General features: G+C 42.2%; 1 protein-coding gene across 33 annotated transcripts in view; it reads right to left on the bottom strand.

Annotated features, from left to right (window-relative positions):
- Positions 1-273: 273 nt before the first annotated feature.
- The window catches only part of ANK3 (ankyrin 3), a 902,861-nt gene continuing 881,863 nt past the window's right edge, over positions 274-21,271 (bottom strand). For 26 of the 33 annotated variants that reach the window (XM_073596276.1, XM_073596279.1, XM_073596287.1 and 23 more), the window contains 5 exons: positions 20,607-20,735; positions 15,151-15,234; positions 14,924-14,995; positions 12,379-12,460; positions 274-1,616 (listed from right to left, as the gene is read on the bottom strand). In XM_073596276.1, the coding sequence (XP_073452377.1) occupies positions 12,395-12,460; positions 14,924-14,995; positions 15,151-15,234; positions 20,607-20,735 (351 nt within the window). In that variant the 3' untranslated portion in view covers positions 274-1,616; positions 12,379-12,394. The remainder of the gene's footprint in view (positions 1,617-12,378; positions 12,461-14,923; positions 14,996-15,150; positions 15,235-20,606; positions 20,736-21,271) is intronic. The other 7 variants (XM_073596277.1, XM_073596300.1, XM_073596281.1 and 4 more) reach the window with 6 other exon arrangements.

Below are 21,271 nucleotides of genomic sequence, written 5' to 3'. Positions count from 1 at the left end.
TACTTCCAGATATCAAAGCATGTGACTTTCTCTCCTACTTTCCTACCTCCTACAATTCAACACTGGTTTGCCAATTGCCAGATCCAAGTGCTGTCATGTGACCTAGAAACAAACAAAATTGACACAGGAGTTTTGTTGGGGGCTTCAGCAGACAAACAGAAGCACAGGGGCAAACGGGGAAGGTAATCAGCAGCAGGGAGAGAGGGCTATCCAGCTGATCTGTTACTTTGCAGCTCTAAAAAAAACAAAACTAAAAAAAAAAAAAAACGCAAAGCAGTTTTAAACACAATTTATTTTTTTGTTGTTTTAAATAATCAACTAGATCATCCAGTGTTTTGATTTCATACATTGTTATTAGAGCTATTATCAATGAATGCTGTTTCCATATGAAGAGAATCAACAAAATAAAAAGATTTCACCAAAACCCAAATAAAAATGCCCTTTAAAACACAGCAGCATTAACAACCTAATATTACACTGCTAGAATGAATACAGATGATCGGCTTGACTGAAAAGAGTCTACATCTTATAGCCAGTACACAATACAGTAAAGACTTTACATCGTGCTGCTTGCCTAAGATCTAATTGCTCCTTTTCAGTTGGTTGTGCTTTGCCCAAGCACAGGGTCACCTCTTAAGCCATAAGCCCAACCTTCGTAAAAGCAATACAGTTAGTGCCTATCACTATGCACAACTGTAGAATATATTATTTTTTTTTCTCTTCAAAGTTCATGAAAGTATATTGGCAACAGCGACAGGATTAAATAAAGGGCTTCGTGTGAAGAAGAGCTATAATGTCGTTTGGTTCATGTTTAGTGTAACCTTTTGCAAAGTTGAAAATAAAATCCTGAATTCAAATCAAGGTGAGAGAGCTACATGCACCAAAATATTAAATGTCCCGGGACTGCCAACATTCCCGTTTTTTTTTTTTTTCCTGTGTACTATTTACGTTTGCAGCAGAATTAAAGAAATTGTGTAAAATCTGCTTGGCTTTGTTTATTTTTTTTCCATATACAAATATTTTAGTTGATAATATACAAGATTTTGTGAAGACGCACCCAGTATACTGACCCATCTGTGAAGTCTTACTAGATGTCTATCTGGATTTATGAATATGTGAGCAACATCCGATCGATGCGTTATTAACATGAACTGTAGTCTTGTTAGAATTTTATACAAGTGTCACTTATTTACAGCAATTGATGATTTATAAAAGAAAAGAGCATTTTTAGACCCCGACTTTTAGGGTTCAGATAAAATAAGGCGAACTGTTGCTTATTTAGTGATTATTATAGGTCTTCCACAAGTCCAACCAATGTCATCTTCTTGGATAGTGTTGCAGGGATCTCCCGATGCTTGGATTGATGACCAGACCAGCATGGTATCTTATATATACACTGCATTGTAAACTGCACACTCCTTGACCCCATCTGAATGAAAGGTGATTTTTCCATGCTCAGTTTAATTGGCTCATGCTAAAATAAAGGTTTCTTGCATTAAAAAAAACCCATGCGGTTAATGTGTGGAAGCAGCAAACACACACTGTCTTCAGTGATTTTCACTAAAATTTCTGTTCTTCTGAAAGTGTCTTCAGAATACTGGCAGTAACCATTGATCCTAAGGGAAAAAAAATAGCAACATTTTAGTTTAACTTAGATTAGCACCCTTAAAGTGACATTAAATGTTAATAAAAAAAAAAACCCAAAAAAAAACAACCATGCCATACTTACCTGCCCCAATCCTCCTCTTTTCGTGTCCCCTGCCATCACTCCTGGCTTCTCCTCTTCATCCAGTTCCCCCAACAGCAGTTTGCTTGCTCTGGGGGCACTGTTGCGTGCTCGCTCCCGAGCCCCGCTCTATGCGTCCAGAAGACAGTCAGAGCCCCGCCCTCCACTCTCTCCTCTTTGGCTCACTGGCTGTAATTGACAGTAGCAGCAGCCAATGGCTCCTACTGCTGTCTCAGCCAATGAGGAATGAGAGACCCAGGAGAAGCTCAGGTGAGTATTGGGGGGGGGGGGGGGGGGGCTGGGGGGCACACAGAAGGCTTTTTACCTTCATGCATAGAATGCACAGAGGTGAAAAAAACTTTGAGCCTTTAAAACCACTTTAAATAACAGGAAAAGGGATAAAACCTGTTTTATTTTTTTCATTTTTTTGCTGACTGTGTCCCTATTGGAAAAGTTTCCCAGCACTTGCTCTCAAGACAGAATGTGATAGGAAACTCTCTTAGGACTCATGCACACTTGAGCTAAAAAATGCCTGATTTACAGGTGTTTGACTTTTTTTTTCTGCCCCTAACTGCCCCTCCATGTTAACCTATATACAGAAGTTTAGAGGCAGGGGTGCATAGAGGAAGAAAAAAAAAGAATATCACTTGCACTTTGTAAAGAGGTGCGTTTAGGCTGAAAAAACGTGCATTAACGCTAGGTATTTGTGCGCATTTGCACGTTAATACATTCTGATGGGCAGAATAAATGAATATTCTGGCCAATAGAATGCATTTACACCAAATGTGTGAACACGCATGGAAAAACACAGCTTTTACCGCATTTTTTCTACTGTTTTTCTCCTGTAGGAGAAAAGGCATCCAACAGAATATAGTGTGCATGTGGCCTTATGGGGGCACATACAAAAAAACTCAAACCTTTTGCCCACAGATTAGGTTTTAAACCTATTGAAATCAACAAAAAGTATTTTCTTTAGCTTTTGGACAGCTATTACCTCTCTCAGGTTTTAATTGCTGTCTGTGTCCCCCTTGAGAATATATTAAGCAGGGCCGATCCTGGGCGGGTGCGCGGGGTGCTCTGCATACCGGCGCTGCAGAGGGGGGGCACAAAGTGTCAGACTGCTCTGCTCCCTCATCCTCTTCTTGTGTCACACACAGAGCCGGTTCTAGCGTAAGGCAGCTGCTAGGGCGCCAGGAGGGCACTGAAGCTGGGAGTGACAAAATGTCCCTGAAGAAAAGTTACGATGCCGTCACCCACCGCTCTTATCTAGCTCAGCAGCACAGGTACAGGCACAAAGCGCACCATGACAGGCAGCACAGCCCCCACAATATGAATTTCAGCCGCTGTTTCCAGTGGAGGAATTACCAGGGTCGCACTTGCACCCTGGTATTCCGCCACTGTGGGGGGCCTTCAAGACCCTGCACCTCCCCCTGTACCTCTGGGCCAGCTGGCATCTCTAACTGTACAGGGGAGGGGGGCGATCGGCAGCTCTGTGATGTCCCTCCAGCCAGCACAGTTCACTTCCCGAGTGTCAGTGTATACAATGGAGAGGGGAGGGGCCTCTGACCCGAGCAGGCGCCAGATTCAGTGCACAAGTTTGTCTTGCCGATACATGCTCGGGTCAGAGGCCCCTCCCCTCTCCATTTTATACACTGACACTCGGGAAGTGAACTGTGCTGGCTGGAGGGACATCCTGCACATATCACAAGGATATGTACAAGGGCTGCTGCTTGTACTTCTCATGTGAGGTAAGCCCGACACTGGCCCCCCACCTGTAACACTGGGCCCCCCACCTGTGACACTGCCCCCCCACCTGTGACACTGGGCCCCCCCACCTCCTGTGACACTGGCCCCCCACCTGTCACACTGTCACCTTGGCACAATACCCCCCTGTCATACTGCCGCCCTCCTTTAACACTGCCCCTCCATCATTCTGCCCCCTCGTCACACTGCCCCCTTCTGTCATATTTCCCCCCCCCTTCCTGTCACACTACCCCCATCATACTGCCCCCTCTTATTACACAGCCCCCCTCCTTTCACAGTGCTCCCTCATTACACTGCCCCCTCCTGTCATACTTCCCAGGTATCCTTTTCCTGTCACACTGCCCACCTCTTGTTACTATATCCCCCTGTCATACTGCCCCCTCCTGTCACACAGCCCCCATCATACTGCTCCTTTTTGTCACACTGCCCCCATCATACTGCTCCTTCTTGTCACACTGCCCCCCTTCTTTCACACTCCCCCTTTCGGTCACACTTTCCAGATACCCTTCTTTTGTCACACTGCCCTCCTCCTGTCAAAATACCCTGTCACACTGCCCCCCCCCCCATCCTTTCACAATACCTCCCCCCATCAAACTATGGTTCAGGGGCCCTTCATGGTTTCTTGCAGTAGCAGAGGGTCCTGAAGGTTATAATTACGCCTCTGCTACTGCACTTCTGACTGCTATTCCTTCTTCCTCACAGGTATCGGGCATAGGACTGCCTTTTTTTCCCACTGCTTCTCTCCCTCCAGACAGTAGGCTCCAGCCCCCTGCAATTAACAACGGTTCCCATCCACCAGTCCAGCACAAAGATGGCAATCGCCGATGAACTCGTGGCATGAGGGGGAGGAGCCGAGTAAGACCAGGGGGAGGTACCAGCAGGCACAGGAGTGGGATCAGCATGGTACCATTACCAAGACATACCATCTGCTTACCAAAAAATGTACCTCTTAGCCTCCCATTCACACTGAATCTGATAAAGCACACTATAGTGCATTACCAGGATATTCTGTGCTGCTTCATTAAAAGTAATGTACTGACATCAAATTCTACTAGGATAAAGCAACAAATTGTTTAATTGTCCAGGTAATGAACTATACCAGACCGGGCATGCGGAGTACCTGGTACCAGACTAGGTGGAGCTGTGTGCGGAGTACCTATACCTATTACAGGAGCAGACGGAATGGTGAAAGGCCACTCTTGGGAGAAAGTGTTGCTACCTGCAGTGTTGCTCTTTGAGCAAAGTGGCTGCAAATATCCAGCAGATGACAAACGCATGTCACCTCATAAGTTTAAGATGTCATGTTTTGTGGTAAGCAGATGGTATGTGCTCTGACTTGGTGATGGTACACTGAAGTCAATGCAAACAGCTTGCAGTGGATCTGCACAAGTTTATCATGGCACGATTTTATTGAATTTTTGTAAGAAATGTATGTTTTATGCATATTATTTATTGTGCTAGGACTGTGGAAGGTACATGTATTAACCACTTCAATACCGGGCACTTACACCCCCTTACTGCCCAGGCCAATTTTCAAATGTCAGCGCTGTCACACTTTGACTGACAATAGCAACACTGTACCCATATGAAATTGTTATCTTTTTTTTCACACAAATAGAGCTTTCTTTTGGTGGTATTTGATCACCACTGTTTTTTTTTTTTTTTTTTTGAAAAAGGAATGAAAAAAGCATGAATGTTTTAAAAAAAATTTTTCTTGGTTTCTATTATAAAACTCAGCAAATAAGTAATTTTTCTCCTTCACTGATGTGGCTGCACTGATGGCCACGGATGTGGCTGCACTGATGGGCACTGCTAGGCTGCACTGACTGATAGTAATAGGTGGCATTGATGAGGCGGCATTGATGGGTACTGATGGGGTGATTGAACACAGCTGATCACATGGGAAAGGGCCACTGTGATTGGCCCTTTACTGTGATCTGTTAACTCTGCTGACTTTGACGTAAGAGGGGCACTGAGAACCTTGATTGTAAGGTGGAAATGTTGGGAACTTTGATGTAAAGGGGAATTTCATTGTGGAAGGGAGGGTGTGGTGGGAGTACAGTGGGGGGCACCAAAATACATCTTTGCCTGTGTAGACAAAAATCCTTGCACCAGCCCTGGTCACACATACTGTACTGAGCTTCATGAAATGCCCGGCGGCGCTGTAACAAAGTTCTGCCTCCTAGACCGGGCTCCTGTAATAGACGGCCCACTGATCCAATGCCATGAAATTGAATCAGTGTGACGTGTATCATAGGAGTTTGAATCCAAGCTCTGTGACAGCAGGAGATCGCTGCTCTGTGTGATCCATCTAAGGACACTGGTAGGCTGCAATTGGTGGGCACTGGTAGGCTGCAATTGGTGGGCACTAACAAGGCTGCAATTGGTGAGTACTGATAAGGCTGAAATTGGTGGGTACTGATAAGGCTGAAATTGGTGGGTACTGATAAGGCTGCAATTGATGGGCACTAGTAGGCTGCATTCTATGGGCACTGATAAGCTGCATTTGATGGGCACTGATGAGGCTGCATTGATGCACTGATCTCTTGTATCATTTCCACAGTCTCTGACCATTTCTGGTATCATGTCTGCATTCTCTGACCGTCTCCTGTAGTATGTCTGCAGTATGTCTGGGGGCTCTTTCTAACAGACTCTAACAGAGGCCCTCTCTGTGTCCATTAGAGAGACCCATTAGAGTACTTTGCTTCTCTTCCTGTATTTTGTTTATTGTTAAGAGATTGTGGGAGGATCCCAGGGCAACGAAGACTCCTTAGGGGAGCATCTCTGGGAGTCGTTGCCATAGAAACATTTGTAAAGGGGAGGGGTTAGCAAGATGACCATGCCCATGTGGGGGTGCCAGAAATATTTCTGCACCCAGGCGTCTGTGACCCTAGAATCGGCCCTGATATCAAGGCACTTTTTGTACCAAATGGCACCAGTGCAACCCTACAGAGGTTCTAACCCTTCCCTACTCTATCCAAAACCTGAAAAAAAATAATCTGAGGCTACTTCTTCTTTAAATATCAGAGAATGGGTCTGACTGATACAGATAATCACACTTGCAACATTTTCGAGTCCAGGCAGCTAAATTGGCAGCTGAATTACTGAAGGCATGTTGATATCTCGGCATCTGGCTGAGATACAAAACACATTTTGTTTTCTTTGTTTGATTGCAGGCAGCGTTCAAAATGATCTGATGTTTCTGTAGGATGATTGAATTCCCGCATTTCATTCCAGTGGACAAAACATTTCCACTTTATTTTTTCAGAAGTAAACTGCATAGAAAAAAATGGGCAACACATAATACCACTTCTTACAATGTGGTTTTAGTGCACATGGATCTGGTAGACCTTTTTTTTCGAGTGGCAATGCAGTCTTTAAAACAACAAAGGGAAAGATGCACATCATTATTTTAATAAGGATGCACTTTAATATGTAAGCATATGTGAAAATGAATGCATAAACACATTAGTACATGTGCATAGATAAGAACTGGCCTTTATGGTGGCCACATTCCTAGTCTTTTTAGGCAATTTCACTTTCAATCATCTTTTGATTGTAACAATGACTAACACATCAATGCAGGCTACCGTCAACAATGTTATTTATCAGCACCATGAAACGGATTACTGGTTGCAGTTGCTTGGAATTGTTTCATTTTTTGCAGTCAAAATATTGATTAGAAGCTTAGAAATTTCTTGAAAAATTTAATTAATGTTTCTTTTGAAGAAATCCTGAATTTGTTGAAAGTTTTGTTTGCAAATTTAGATATTTCTACTAGGTTTTTACTTTTGCCCAGTTTCAAGTGACCAAAAAGATCAAAACTGGCATGCATTTCAATTATAAATATCTCTGGACTGGCCCTGCAATGCTTTTGATAATTTTGCCCTACAAATTCAAAAGTTTGGCTCCTGAAAACCTGTGAAACAAATGAAAAGTCAGCTGACAGATTACATACAAATATACTGTACAGCTAACACAATGGCAGGTTTCCTTATTAAATAAATACCGATACAAGAGTCCCGATCAATAATTGCCAATATAGTAGCTAGCTGCTATCTGATACTATTAAGGCTCTATTCACATCTAAGTGCACATTATGCATGTGTTACGATACTCATTATTCATTCTGATTGGCACCCCAATGCACTCTGTGCTTTGTGGCACGCTGTTGGGCAAAAATAGTGCAGGTGTGTTTTTTCAAGCATTAAGACTTGTTTCGGGCCTATTCAAAAATAAATGGGCTTCTTCAATGCAACGTGGATCAATGCACTTTAATGTGCACAGAGGTGTAATTGTGCCCTTAAAGAGGTTCTAAAGGCACAATCTTTTTTACCTTGATACAACTGGGTGCAACCCCCCCCCCCCCCCCCCCAGCCCAACTATATTTACCTGAGCTCGATTTTGATCCAGCGCTGTGCCTGAGAGCCGCAGCAGCAAAGCAGAGCAGGGCCCAGCCACACTGTCTGTGTCTAGGGTCCATGGATGGGATCAAGCCACCACAGGAAGCGCCTTACTATGATGGCACACGGAGAAGAGGAGGAGCCTGAAGCACCAGCAGGGGGTCCAAGAGGAAGAGGATCGGGACTTTGCAAAATCATTGCACAGAGCAGGTAAGTATAACATGTTTAATTTTTTTTTTTAATTACCCTTTACCCATTTCTCTACAATTCGTAGAGGACACAGCTCTGCTTTAAAGGATTTGTAAACACTAAAGCTCGTAAAACAACCCATTCAGTTTAAAATAGAAATGAAAGGCAAGACATTTGTATATAGATATAAAAAATATTATAAATACCATTTTTTCCTTTTCTATAAGTGATCATATTCACTGTGTTCTCAGGTGCATAAGTGCTAGGGGAGGAGCAACTGTAGCACTGTAGCCGGTGAATGGCTGTCTGGGGGGGAGGGGGGGAAGTGTCGGGACAAGTCTGATCATTGGAGGACCACAATGTGTTCTCCTGCTTAGTGTGGTCAGTTTTTATTAGAAAAGCTGAGGAATTGGCAGGAATACCTGGGATTTTACACAAAGGAAGCAATACAAAGAGAACAGGATACTTTTTCATACAAGTACATGGTACAACAGGCACATATCAGGAATATGAATTGTTGGGTTTATGTATTCTTTAAATCAGCACTAACTCCTGCAGATGGCAATATATCCAAAAAGTGATGAACTAAAGCTCTAAAACAGAACTGTGTCCTTCAGTGAACAAAAGAAAAGTTTTTCTATCTTCTCTATTGAAAAAAACCCAGAATTGATAGAAATGCAATTGCTGCCATTGTTGACCTCCTTCAGAACATGGTAGTTGCCTGGCTTTCTCTGATGTCAATTCTCCAAGTTACTGACCCAGGACAAGTACAAAGCTACTTAAAATCAGAGTGAAATCAGAGTGAAATCAAAAGTCCTGATCAGTATACTTGTTTCAGGACAGTGATTCAGTCTATTAAATCCATTGGCGTAATAACTAGCCAATCAGCATTTTCATCTGTGGCAGTCTGCATACAGTGCTTTAAAAATGTATTCATACCCCTTAATACCCCATAAATTTTCCACATTTTGTCATGTTACAACCAAAAACGTAAATTTATTTTATTGGCATTTTATGTGATAGACCAACACAAAGTGGCATAAATTGTGAAGGGGAAATGAAAATGATTTTCAAATTTTTTTACAAATAAATATGTGAAAAGTATGGCGTGCATTTGTATTCAGCCCCCTTTACTTTAGGCTTCAAAAAAGGTGGACTCGTGGCGCAGAGCATTGCGCTATGAGCCCACCCATGTGTGTTAGCAAAGCAAATGAATATTTGCTTTGCTAACACTGAACCGCCTCTCTCTGCCAATCAGGGAGCGGGGGTCTAATACCCATCACCTGATTGGCTGAAGGCACAGACATCCCTATTGTACGCCTAGCGGAACAGAGGAGGAGATGCACGGGAACCATGGAGGATGCAGGAGCCGTCGCCTGCCCATCCCACAGGTTGCCGCCATCATCCGGATGGGGTAAGTGCTGGTCTGACAGCGGGCGAGGGGGGGGGGGGGGGCAGTGGCTGAATATTATGGACACAGGCTGCATATGATGGGCACAAAAGCTGCATCTGGTGGGCACAGAAGCTGCATATGGTGGGCACAGAGGCTGCATATGATGAGCACAGGCTGCCTATGATGGGCACAGAAGCTGCATATGGTGGGCACAGAGGCTGCATATGATGGGCACAATGGCTGCATATGATGGGCACAGAGGCTGTATATGATGGGCACAGAGGCTGCATATGATGGGCACAGAAGCTGCATATGGTGGGCACTGTGGCTGCATTTTTTGGGCACAGTGAGGCTGCAATTGATGGCACAGTGAGGCTGCAATTGATGGGTTTTTCAGTGTTTTTCAGAATTTTTCAGTTTGTTTGCCCCTCCCCCCCAAAAAAAAATTCTGAGCACCAGCTGACACTAGTGGTGGCAACATCATGTTGTGGGGATGCTTTTCTTCAGCAGGGACGGGGAAGCTGGTCAGAGTTGATGGGAAGATGGATGGAGCCAAATACAGGGCAATCTTAGAAGAAGACCTGTTAGAGTCTGCAAAAGACTTGAGACCGGGGCGGAGGTTCACCTTTCAGCAGGACAACAACCCTAAAAATACAGCCAGAGCTACAATGGAATGGATTAGATCAAAGCATATTCATGTGTTAGAATGGCCCAGTCAAAGTCCAGACCTAAATGCAATGGAGAATCTGTGGCAAGACTTGATAATTGCTGTTCACAGATGCTCTCCATCCAATCTGATGCTTGAGCTATTTTGCAAAGCAGAATGGACAAAAATTTCACTCTCTAGATGTGCAAAGCTGGTAGAGACATACCCAAAGAGACTTGCAGCTGTAATTGCAGCGAAAGTTGGTTCTACAAAGTATTGAATAAAAAGTAATGAATACAAATGCGCCACACTTTTCAAATATTTATTTGCAAAAAAAAATGAAAACCATTTATCATTTTCTTTCCACTTCCCAATTATGTCCACTTTGTGTTGGTCTATCACTTAAAATCCCAATAAAATACATTTACGCTTTAGGTTGTAACATGACAAAATGTGGAAAATTTCAAGGGGTATGAATACTTTTTCAAGGCACTGTAGTTTCTTGAATACAAGTTTTCGTTTAAGGCTTGGTTCATACTACTGCGACCTGAAAGTCATGCGACTTTGCTAGGCGACTTCCTGGTGATTTGCTGGTGACCTGATGTGATTCGAATACTACTTTGATGCGTCTCTGACGCGACTTAGTCTTGTGCAGGTATGCAGAGATAACAGCATACAGAAAGATGTAATGCACTGCCTTGGTAATCTTCTTGTAATGTTAGATCCAAATGACATCAATATAGATGAGGATCCGAATTGGATGCGACTTCTGTTAAAGTCTATGGGCACAAGTCTGATAGAAGTCGCCTTGAAGTAGTACAGGTATCTTTTCTAAAGTCGGACTGACTTTAGTAGTGCTAATTAAAGTGTTACTAATCCCAGGACACTGCAGTCACTATATCTGGTCTCCTACAGTACAGAGAACATTGAAATGCAATTATTTTAGTAAATATAAACAGCTAAAGACATTTTCTCATCGGCAGTATATAGCAGTCTTGTGATTTCTTTTAGTTCCTGCTGAAGCTTGTAGGAAGAGATTTCATACTGCACTGAGCTGTCCTATGAGGTTGCAGGGCTCCTGACCCTTTGTCTGGACATGTCTGGACATGTGTGGACAGTGCTGATTGGCCCCGTGCTGATCACATGCACTCTCCCAAGAAAAAAAAAAAAACCTCTCTAGCAATACACACCAAACTGAGCATGTGCAGCCTGACTCCAATGGCTCTGTCTATTCGGACTTGTCCAGGGGGACAGTGCAGGGAGGGAAGGAGCCTTTTTAAACAATGCACAGGATTAGCCCCTTAGGTTCCACAGTGAGTATAACAAGCATGCTTTACTGCATATACAGACTGATTTTACTCTTGTGGGTTTAGTAATACTTTAAAGCGGTTGTAAACCCCGCTTTGTGATTTTTACCTACAGGTAAGCCTATAAGGCTTACCTGTAGATAAAATAATTATCTCATAAACATACACCATTTAGGACAGTGGTTCTCAACCCTGTCCTCAAGTACCCCCAACAGGCCATGTTTGCAGGTTTTCCTTTATCTTGCACAGGTGCTTTAAATCAGAGTCAATGGCTTGGTATTTTGGACAGCTATTTTATCTAAGAGAAATTCCCAAAACATGGCCTATTGGGGTACTTGAGGACAGGGTTGAGAACCACTGGTTTAGGAGATATTCAACCTGCATGCAGCCACGCTCTAAAGGTCCGGTGTATCATGCCAAAACTTCAGTGCTTCTTGCCGGAACCGAGGGCTCCCGCACGCATGCACGGGAGTGATGTCATTGTGGTTCCGGCCACTCACAGCGAACCCGGAAGAAATGCCAGGGGAACATGTCAGCCCCCTCAGTGGTGACCGGGTGCCGCTGCGGGGGCTTCGATGCATACTAGCACATTATGCCATTGTCTTGCAGGTTTCTTTTTCCAGCGGTTTGCTACCTCTTTAAGACAGCGATTATTGACTAACATGGCATTTCACATGTCATGCGACTTAAGGATCTCACAAGTCGGATCCAAAGTCGCAGCAGTGTGAACAGAGCCATAATTGAGACAAACAATCTCAGTTTTCACAGTTTTCAGTTTTCCTATTGGTGAAAAAAGTAACTCATCAGTGCAAATATGGTGATGCACTGAAAGGGCTAGGCCAGGTCTCTGCTCCACCATAAGCCTCCCCCAAGTTACACCCACATTCACTGAATGACAATTAGGACAATCAGTATGTTTAGCCTGTTACCAAAGTTTATATAAAACTAACCTTAAGCACTAAGGTATTATGAAAAACTTTTCTTCTCAACATGTCGCACTTCCTTCTTGGTTTTCAGTTTATAGGTGTCACTCTGTAATGAAAATTATTATTATACATAAAGTAACAGAGGTCATTCCTGCAACATGTAACACAGAACTCTAAGCAACTACAAAAACCCTTTGTTCAACTACGGATTAATTCAGAAATAATTATGGGTATTTTAAATACCTGCACTCTGCACTGTGAGCCAATCAAGTACTATTACACTGCACAGTGCATTCACTCTAGAGTGTACAGGTTATTTACACATTAGGGGAATGTTTAGAAGAGGGGTAGATCACTTGTGTTCTGATGTTTATTTACTGTCAAGTGTGATGTTTTGAGGGGGGGGAGGGGGGGGGTAGAACAAAGATGCTGCAGAGCTGCAATGATGAATGGTAGTGCCATTTTCATTTCATTATGTGAACTGCAAGAGTGACTTTATAGAATTAAAAATATTTTTTTTTGCAGGTTAAACAGTTCAACTATATGTATTTAAGCTTTGATTTAGCTGTTTGGAGTTCTGCTTCAATTCATTTCTACAAAGCAGATAGAGTGAAAAAAATCCTGCAATAATACTCTAAACATAGGGTGGGGAGTGGGACACAGACAGCTGACATTGTCACATTAAATCCAGCTAGTGCAGATTTGTAGGATAATAATAAAACACAAAAACAGAGATAAACTACAACACAGCATAACACATGGTATGGCACTATACAATACTACTGGATGGTCCTGGGCAAAGCTATGCCAGAAAGCAAATCCACCTACATATACCACAACAATCTTGTGTGTTCCACTTTTCAGAATTATATATATGATACATTTTGTCATGTATAGAATAAAGGGATATAAGATGATTCAAACAGCAGGTGTCCACTTGATATTTTTATCTGTAGCCTTAATGTCATCCACATTGACAAGTGGGAAGAGTCTCCAGTGCAGTGAACGACGGCATGTAACCCTGCATTTTGTAGGATGTGGCACTTTAACTATTTTTATCAAGAGGTTAAAAGGAGGAGTGGATAAAAATAGAGGTAATTTAGATTAAATTCCATTTTAAAGAGGAAGTCAAGGCAACAGCATGCAGTCATATTTCAGTGAAGATGCGCCCCCCCGCACCACTGCCACAACCTCCCTAACTGACCATATAGATGCTTTAAAAACACTTTGCGTATAACTTTTCATTGGGAAAAATCCATACTTCTAAAATAAGATCAGATGATCCTGTTGTCATGTTTTCTGTTTCAAAAATTGCACCCTAGGTGGAGGTATGGCAGAGGCTCTAATTTCTCCTTTCTTAACCTTTTTACCCCAGATGAACCCCCTTACCGAAACCAATGGATCAGAGGTCAATGGGAAAATTGTCCCTTACATTGGTGGTAAGTAGGAAGAATGCAACCCTTACAGTGGTGGTCAGAATACCACACTTACAGACAGCTAAAATTATCATTGGTATCATGCTGCTGGCTTTGCCAAGTGCATTGGCCATGGAACTTTGTAGGCACGATCAATTGGCAGGTCAAGCAGCCATAGCTCAAATAACCTTCAGCAACCTCTGGAGTAACCCTGGGGTTCAATGGAACCTGGGATGAGAAGAGATCTAGTTGGTAAAGGAGGAAATTTACTCTGTAGACATAACATAGGGAAGTACTGTGCTGTCAATCAGCCTCTGCAGTCAGAGACAGAGATGCTGATGTTACTAGAGGGTTCTATATCCAATGTGCACTGGTGGCACGTCAAGTTCTTAGTGCTGTTACCCAGATCCACACTGAGATTTAACATCTCATACATTACAAAGCTGACTGCAGGACAATAATGTAAAAGGTAAAGCCCACAGTGGTAGAAATGGCTACAGATTAAAAAGAAGGTTGCCTTGACTTCACTTTAACACCTACTTATACTTTATAATATAAGTGCTTCAAATACTTACCCAGTTCCCACAATGCACCACTGACACTATTCAATTCATAAAGCATCTCATAGTGCTCCAGAATCGGATTACACCATGCTATACTTTTATTGCCGTTATAGCACATTTGGGATTGACTTACAAAAGGAGCATAGCATGTTCATTTTGGAAAGTGAAAAATCACTTAGCTTGGTAAAGCTGTTTTTACTTTAACCATTCTAATCATGTACTAAAAAATATCCTGTTTTTTGTTTTGAATTTCCTTGAATGTCTGGGTATTCTTTTCAAAGCAAATTTTCACTTAGCTTCATCACATTCACTAAACAAAGTAAACATGTTCCACGTCTCCAGTAAATCAACCCAAGCGTATTAAGATAAAGGTCAGGGTAGATGGGAACTAGTTTAGTCAAATGATGTGGTAATGAGAACTCTTTTGGCCTTTGCTCATTGCATCCAGTCATGCACTACTAAGAATCACACCACTGTAGTAAACATATCAAGCAACCAGTTAAAACAATCCAAACAGATACACAAAACTGTAATAAAAAACTAAAATAGTAAGGCACACAGCATACACCAGCACAACAAGGTATTACTTGCCCCAACTATTACAGTTCCACCAACTTTTTTCTCTTGTGGAACCATAACTCGTCTCACGACTTTCCGTGTCACCTATGAGAAGCAGGAATATTGACTGTGTTTCCTATAAGGACTTCGTGAAAGATACACGAAAGCACTGCACTGCATCAGTTGTCAAGCATGGGAATATACCAATGGACACAAAGGATTTTGGGAAATCACAGCAGCAGAAAATAAAGATCATTTACTTTTCTGGTGATGATGTTGCCTTCTTCATCTGTATACTGTTCTTCCGTAACAGATTCACCAGGAATGTTTTTTACTTCATCCCCCTAAAGAGCGTCAGAGCATTACATCAATCGTACATCTTAAGACCTATACATGGCACGCCAGACATGCAGGATAGGAAAATAAACACGCTGTAGGGCAGCATGCCAAGGCAAGATAGGGTTAAACTGGCAGCACAGCCAAGTTAAGAAAATGAATCTATAACAATATGTTGCACATGTACAAGTGAAAATTGTACATATCTCAGGAAGCTCTAATGACTGCTATAGCATAATTACAGAATTCTTTTATTCCTACCAGTGTGTATAATAATGAAGTTTCCTGCTTGTTCCTTTATTTTCACCTCATTCTTTATCTGCGTGACCTTGGATCCTGTGAACCCAAACACACAAAGCAAGTGCCAACTTTGGACCTCTGGCAAGCCCCACCATCTCCATACGTGGTGCATCCTCTGCCAAAGGAAAGCCAACCCAAGTGGTTGGCAGAATACAGAGGTCTGAAATAGGCCTCTGCTTGCTGTATGCAGATGTGGCCAGTAAATCCTGGACACACAAATGATCTAGGTACAAACTCCTTTTAATTCATGTTTTTAAGTGTGTAGAGTGGTGGTCCGAATACTACCCTTACAAATAGCTAATAATATCATACGGCTGGCATGGGCCCTAGAACTATGCAGGCACCATCAAATGTGGGGTAAATACCCATTAACTGGGAGGTCAATTGGCTCAAGGAACCCCTCGCAGCCTCTGGATGAACCCTAGCTGAGAATGGCTGATTTAAACAGTGAAACGGGTCTGCTTTAAGATTTTTATGCACCTAAAAGGTAAACGAGGGAGAAAACCCAGTACTTCTACTTATCAGAAGAGAAAAGGCTCAATCTGCAACAAATGACCCTTCACAGTAGTGATCAAGTCTGGCAGAAACGGGCAGAGTCAAAACAGGTGTCAGCGACAAAAAAAAAACAGTTATCTTTAGATCTGCATGTAGACACTAACGCAACCTGCATATCACTGCATCTTCTATTCCACCCATGAAATATCAAAAGCATACAATTATTGGATGGAATAATAGTGGAAACTTTAAAAGTTCTCATTATCAACAAGCCTTTTCTGCCAGTAACTTGCACCTACATGGGTGCCTTAAACAATATATCAGAACACAACTCTTTTTCACTTAGTTCAGATAGGATATTTTCCCACTGTCCTTTGAAAGAGTGTTTTTTTATGAACATCCTGTGTGATTACATGTCAGAAGAACAGCTAAATTCAGATACGTATTTGGCTGCGGATCCATATTACCTAATAATAAATCTTACTCATTGCTGATAAGAATCAATATGCACATTTTTGATCAATTGGCTGTGTGTGTGTCGTCTTTGTTCCTCTAGGCTGTACACTTCACTATGCATTTTTTATATGCTACATTGACTTCTAAATGGCAGATTTTTACTCTATATTTTACATCCCTTAATCAAAAACACATTTATGATATAATGAGTGCTGTTTAACATACTTTTTCTGTGAGACCCATCATACAATAAAAAAAAAGTGATGCACATCTACAGTGCAGTGAATAATCTCTATTGTCTATACTAAGAGGAAAAAAATAAAATCAGTCTAAAGTGAATGGTATCCTTCCACCATGGGGATGACGTAATATAGGGGGTTATTTACGAAAGGCAAATCCACTTTGCACAACAAGTGCAAAGTGCACTTGAAATTGCACTGAAAGTGCACTTGGAAGTGCAGTCGCTGTAGATCTGAGGGGGACATGCAAGGAAAATAAAAAAACAGCATTTTAGCTTGCACAGGATTGGATGATAAAATCAGCAGAGCTTCCCTCATTTCAGATCTACCCCTCAGATTTACAGCGACTGCACTTCCAAGTGCACTTTTAGTGCAATTTCAAGTGCACTTTGCATTTGTAGTTTGCACTTGTAGTGCAAAGTGGATTTGCCTTTCGAAAATAACCCCCATTGAGTTTTTATTTTTTTCTTATGCATAGCCAAATGGTTTTCCATATATATAGAAACAAACATGTAAAAGTGCAGTCTTTCCAAGACTCGGGTAGTCGAGTAGCTGCAATTATTTTGATCCTTTTCCCATGTGAATGCCAACTAAAACATGCAGTGTGTTTGTGGCAGTACACTGCCTGTGGCTGGACCATTGAGAAGGCCAGGAAACAATATGCACCTTCAAAATGAAAGCTTGGCCGAACTGCTGTAAAGAGCCCAAAATGTAATGTCCGCATGTAGGCAGGTATTTAGTTAGTTTCCAGCAGTCGGCCCAGGCTGGGTAAATGGTTAAACAATTTCAGCCTACTTCCCAGGGCTTTTGGATATTGGCAGGCCCACCTGTGTTATATAAAGAGAAGGACCGCTAAAATCAGAGAGAATTATACAGGAGTAATTGTAGTAGCAGTTGCCTTCAGAGAGCGCTTTAAGTCCTGCCGCTGGGGAGAAGACGTAAAGACACCGGGGACCACGAACAGCATCCAAGTCATGGAGAATGCCTATATGAACTCTCACCTCATGGGGGTATGCCTGGGCCACCACATCATGTTAGTTAGGATTAGGGAAATGACATTGTTTGTGCTGTATTATGATGCTGCACTGCAACAGTATCATTAACCGTTTTGAGCCTGGTCTGAAGTTATCAAAGGGGCGCATATTGGTTCTGGTGTATTACAAAGAACCTGGGTCTATAATTTCACTACGGAGTATGAAGTAACACTGCTACAAAAGGTTAACTTGGCAAAACAAGGAAAAGCAGTGCAGTTCCTATGGGTAACCAGGCAAAGAAACAAGCTACAGTAAACAGTCATTAAGCATTGTACCTGGTATGATGACAAGTCCTTTGGTAGCGAGGGGGTCGGTGTTCTGGCTCCCTCCCTAGCAGTCCATCTCCATGGCAACTAGTTGCAGACTAGCGTTCCAGAGATCTACGGCCTGGTCACGTGGTATGAAAAGGACAACTTGCAGTGCCGCTCTAAGCTGAAACAAAGGTCTCCCCGCCGGTTGCAGTGAAAGGTGCAGGCGCCTATGCACCATTCAGGGGTGTAGAAGCATCAACAGAGAAAAGAAGGAACACTGCTCACTGACCCAGTGTATGAATATGTGAATGAATGTGGCCTCAGCCAGTGTTGCTCCAGCCATGCCCTCTGACATGTTTCACCCCGCACACTGTTTACTAGAACAGGTTGGGACTTTAAATGAAACATGAGTCTCCATCCCTATGTATACTAGAAACGGGAGAAGTGGGACTTTGAGTGAGGTGTGCAAAAAAGGCCAAAGGATCAGTCACTGTATAACAAACCATTTATTGATTGACAATAGTCAGGTGGCACAGTGTAGTTCCAAAATGTACATAAAACCATCATAGGTGCTTGCATATATACATGATAAAAATAAATAACAAAACCCCAATGATGCAGGACAAGAAATGGTTAAAAGGTTGAAAACATCCATAAAATGCACAGGGTCACAGTATTGCTATACAACACTGGGGCTTTATCACAGCCCTGGTGTGTGGGTAAGAATGTGTCAGAGGGTGTGGCTTAAGCAGAACTGACTGAGGCCACATTCATTCACATATTCATACACTGGGTCAGTGAGCGGTGTTCCTTCCTTTCTCTGTTGGCAGAAAGTACAGAGTTAAGTGAGAGCACGCATGAGGTCCGCGCTAAGTGCTTGACGCACAGCAAAGGTTCATGTCTAAGTTGGGGAACTGTCTTAATAATGAGCTGAATGATGATGATATACACACTTTTTTGAAAGGCCCCAGAGGCTGCAACACCTAAGCTAGAGGCACCACTAACCAAACACTGCCATGAAGACCAAGGAACTCTCCAAACAAGTAAGGGACAATGTTGTTGAGAAGTACAAGTCAGGGTTAGGTTATAAAAACTATCCAAATCTTTGATGATCCCTAGGAGCACCATCAAATTTATCATAACCAAATGGAAAGACCATGGCACAACAGTTAACCTGTCAAGAGACGGCCGCACACCAAAACTCTGGGCAAGGAGGGCATTAATCAGAGAGGCAGCCCAGAGACCTAAGGTAACCCTGGAGGAACTGCAGAGTTCCACAGCAGAGACTGGAGTTTCTGTACATAGGACGACAATAAGCCGTACGCTCCATAGAGTTGGGCTTTATGGCAGAGTGGCCAGAAGAAAGCCATTACTTTCAGCAAAAAACAAAATGGTACGTTTTGAGTTTGCGAAAAGGCATGTGGGAGACTCCCAAAAATGTATGGAGGAAGGTGCTCTGGTCTGATGAGACTAAAATTTAACTTTTTGGCCATCAAAGAAAACTCTATGTCTGGCGCAAACCCAACACATCACATCACCCAAAGAACAACATTGTTTTCAGGTGCAATGGATTTTTTTTAATAAAAAGCTGAAAACTGAAAATTTGAGTGGGACCCAGTGATAAATTATCTCACAAATTCTCTACTATTTTCATAAAATATGACAAATGGATTTAAGTGAAATAAAGCAGTTCATAACAGAGCCAACAGCTGGCAGATTAGAATTACAATAGACATTTCTCATTAACCTGTTATTTTATTCTTTGCAGAACATTAGATTATGGCTTATAAACCTGAAACCACAGAACATAAAATACCCGTTACAACAACTGAATAAATAAAACAAAGCGATACAAGCATACAGAGTATCTGGGTAAAGAAGTTATTGTTCTGCGTGGTATTCACAGCAAACATCAGTGGAATAAAATAAGACAAGGATAAGGGCCACTTATCAGGCAGCTCTGAGTTTTTGCCATAATCAAATACAACTGCTGAAGTTCGACTTAGCCATGCTATGTGAACATATAACGTGCCAGTTATTTTATCAGCATTGTCATTGACACAAATGGTTGTCTAAAAGCATTTCCTTTTCCTGACATTTTGCTATAGACTGATTTTGTGTACTAAGCAAGAAGCGAAAATGCAGATTCGCATATATATTAAATGATCGTGTGCCTTCACTAAACAAGATATTAACTTAAAAGTCAGCACAAAGCAAAATAACACTGCTTCGGGGGTGGGAAAGCATATTCTCAAGCCATTACATTATTCAATGGCTTAATGCAGACTTACCGAGGAACATGCAAACAGCAACAGTGTGATAACCTAAAGCAACCAATCTCATATCAGCTTTCATTGATCTATGTCCTGGCAGTAGCTGAAAGCTGGTATCTGATTGCATACTATGGGTTACTAAGCACCATAGCTGCTTACACAGTTTAAATTAGCTTATAAATGTCTAATTCTGAAGTTATTTAAATATAGAATATGTATGTATTTACATATATAAATACATAATAGATTTTAGGAAAAAGCAAACGTCCAAGGCAAAAACAAAAATCCATGCTGGGATCTGCACTGGCACTGCAGTCAGACATACTTGGTACCTTATATATCAATCTCCGTCGAGTAATTTTCGTAGTGATCCTTTGTTCCTCATCTGAGCTTGACTCATATTCACTGTCACTGCCACTAGAATCCTGATAAATGCATTTTAGGCATGTTTTACCAGCAGACTTAAAGGAAAAAGAAATATTTTTATCTACGACAGAGGAAGGACATGGTTACTTTGACATTTCATAGAAGATGTCAAGATATGTGCTTAACATGACCAGCACCCAAACTATAAATTGTTTTGCTTATAAGCTAAAAAGAAAGAAATATGGGAGGTGCTGAGGCCGGGTCATCGGAAGTTTGGACAGACATGGCCTGTAATTTGCCTGACCATGTCACACACAGTCTCCCATCTTCTGAGTGTGCATTGTGCGGAGTCAGGCAGATATGCACGTCCTTGACACTTCAGCTAAAGTGCTAGGATAAGGTAATACTAAACAAAGGGGAAAAGCAAGTCTGCACAGTTATGACATTTAAACACTGACTATTTGGTTTCTTGTATGAACCCAAATCAAGACAGGCTTTTGCTGAAGCTCTAGTGCGTCATCTATACATGGCCAGCACTTGGCGGGGGGGGGGGGGGGGGGGGCAGGTTGGGGGTCTAGGCAAGTCTACAGGGCCCCCATATTCCAGAATGATCTACGTACAGCAAACAAAG

Source organism: Aquarana catesbeiana, linkage group LG08 (genome assembly GCF_042186555.1).
Source record: "Aquarana catesbeiana isolate 2022-GZ linkage group LG08, ASM4218655v1, whole genome shotgun sequence".
NCBI classification, from domain to species: Eukaryota; Metazoa; Chordata; class Amphibia; order Anura; family Ranidae; genus Aquarana; species Aquarana catesbeiana.
Note: the sequence above shows the minus strand (reverse complement) of the source record. Positions and strands in the feature narration are given on the sequence as shown.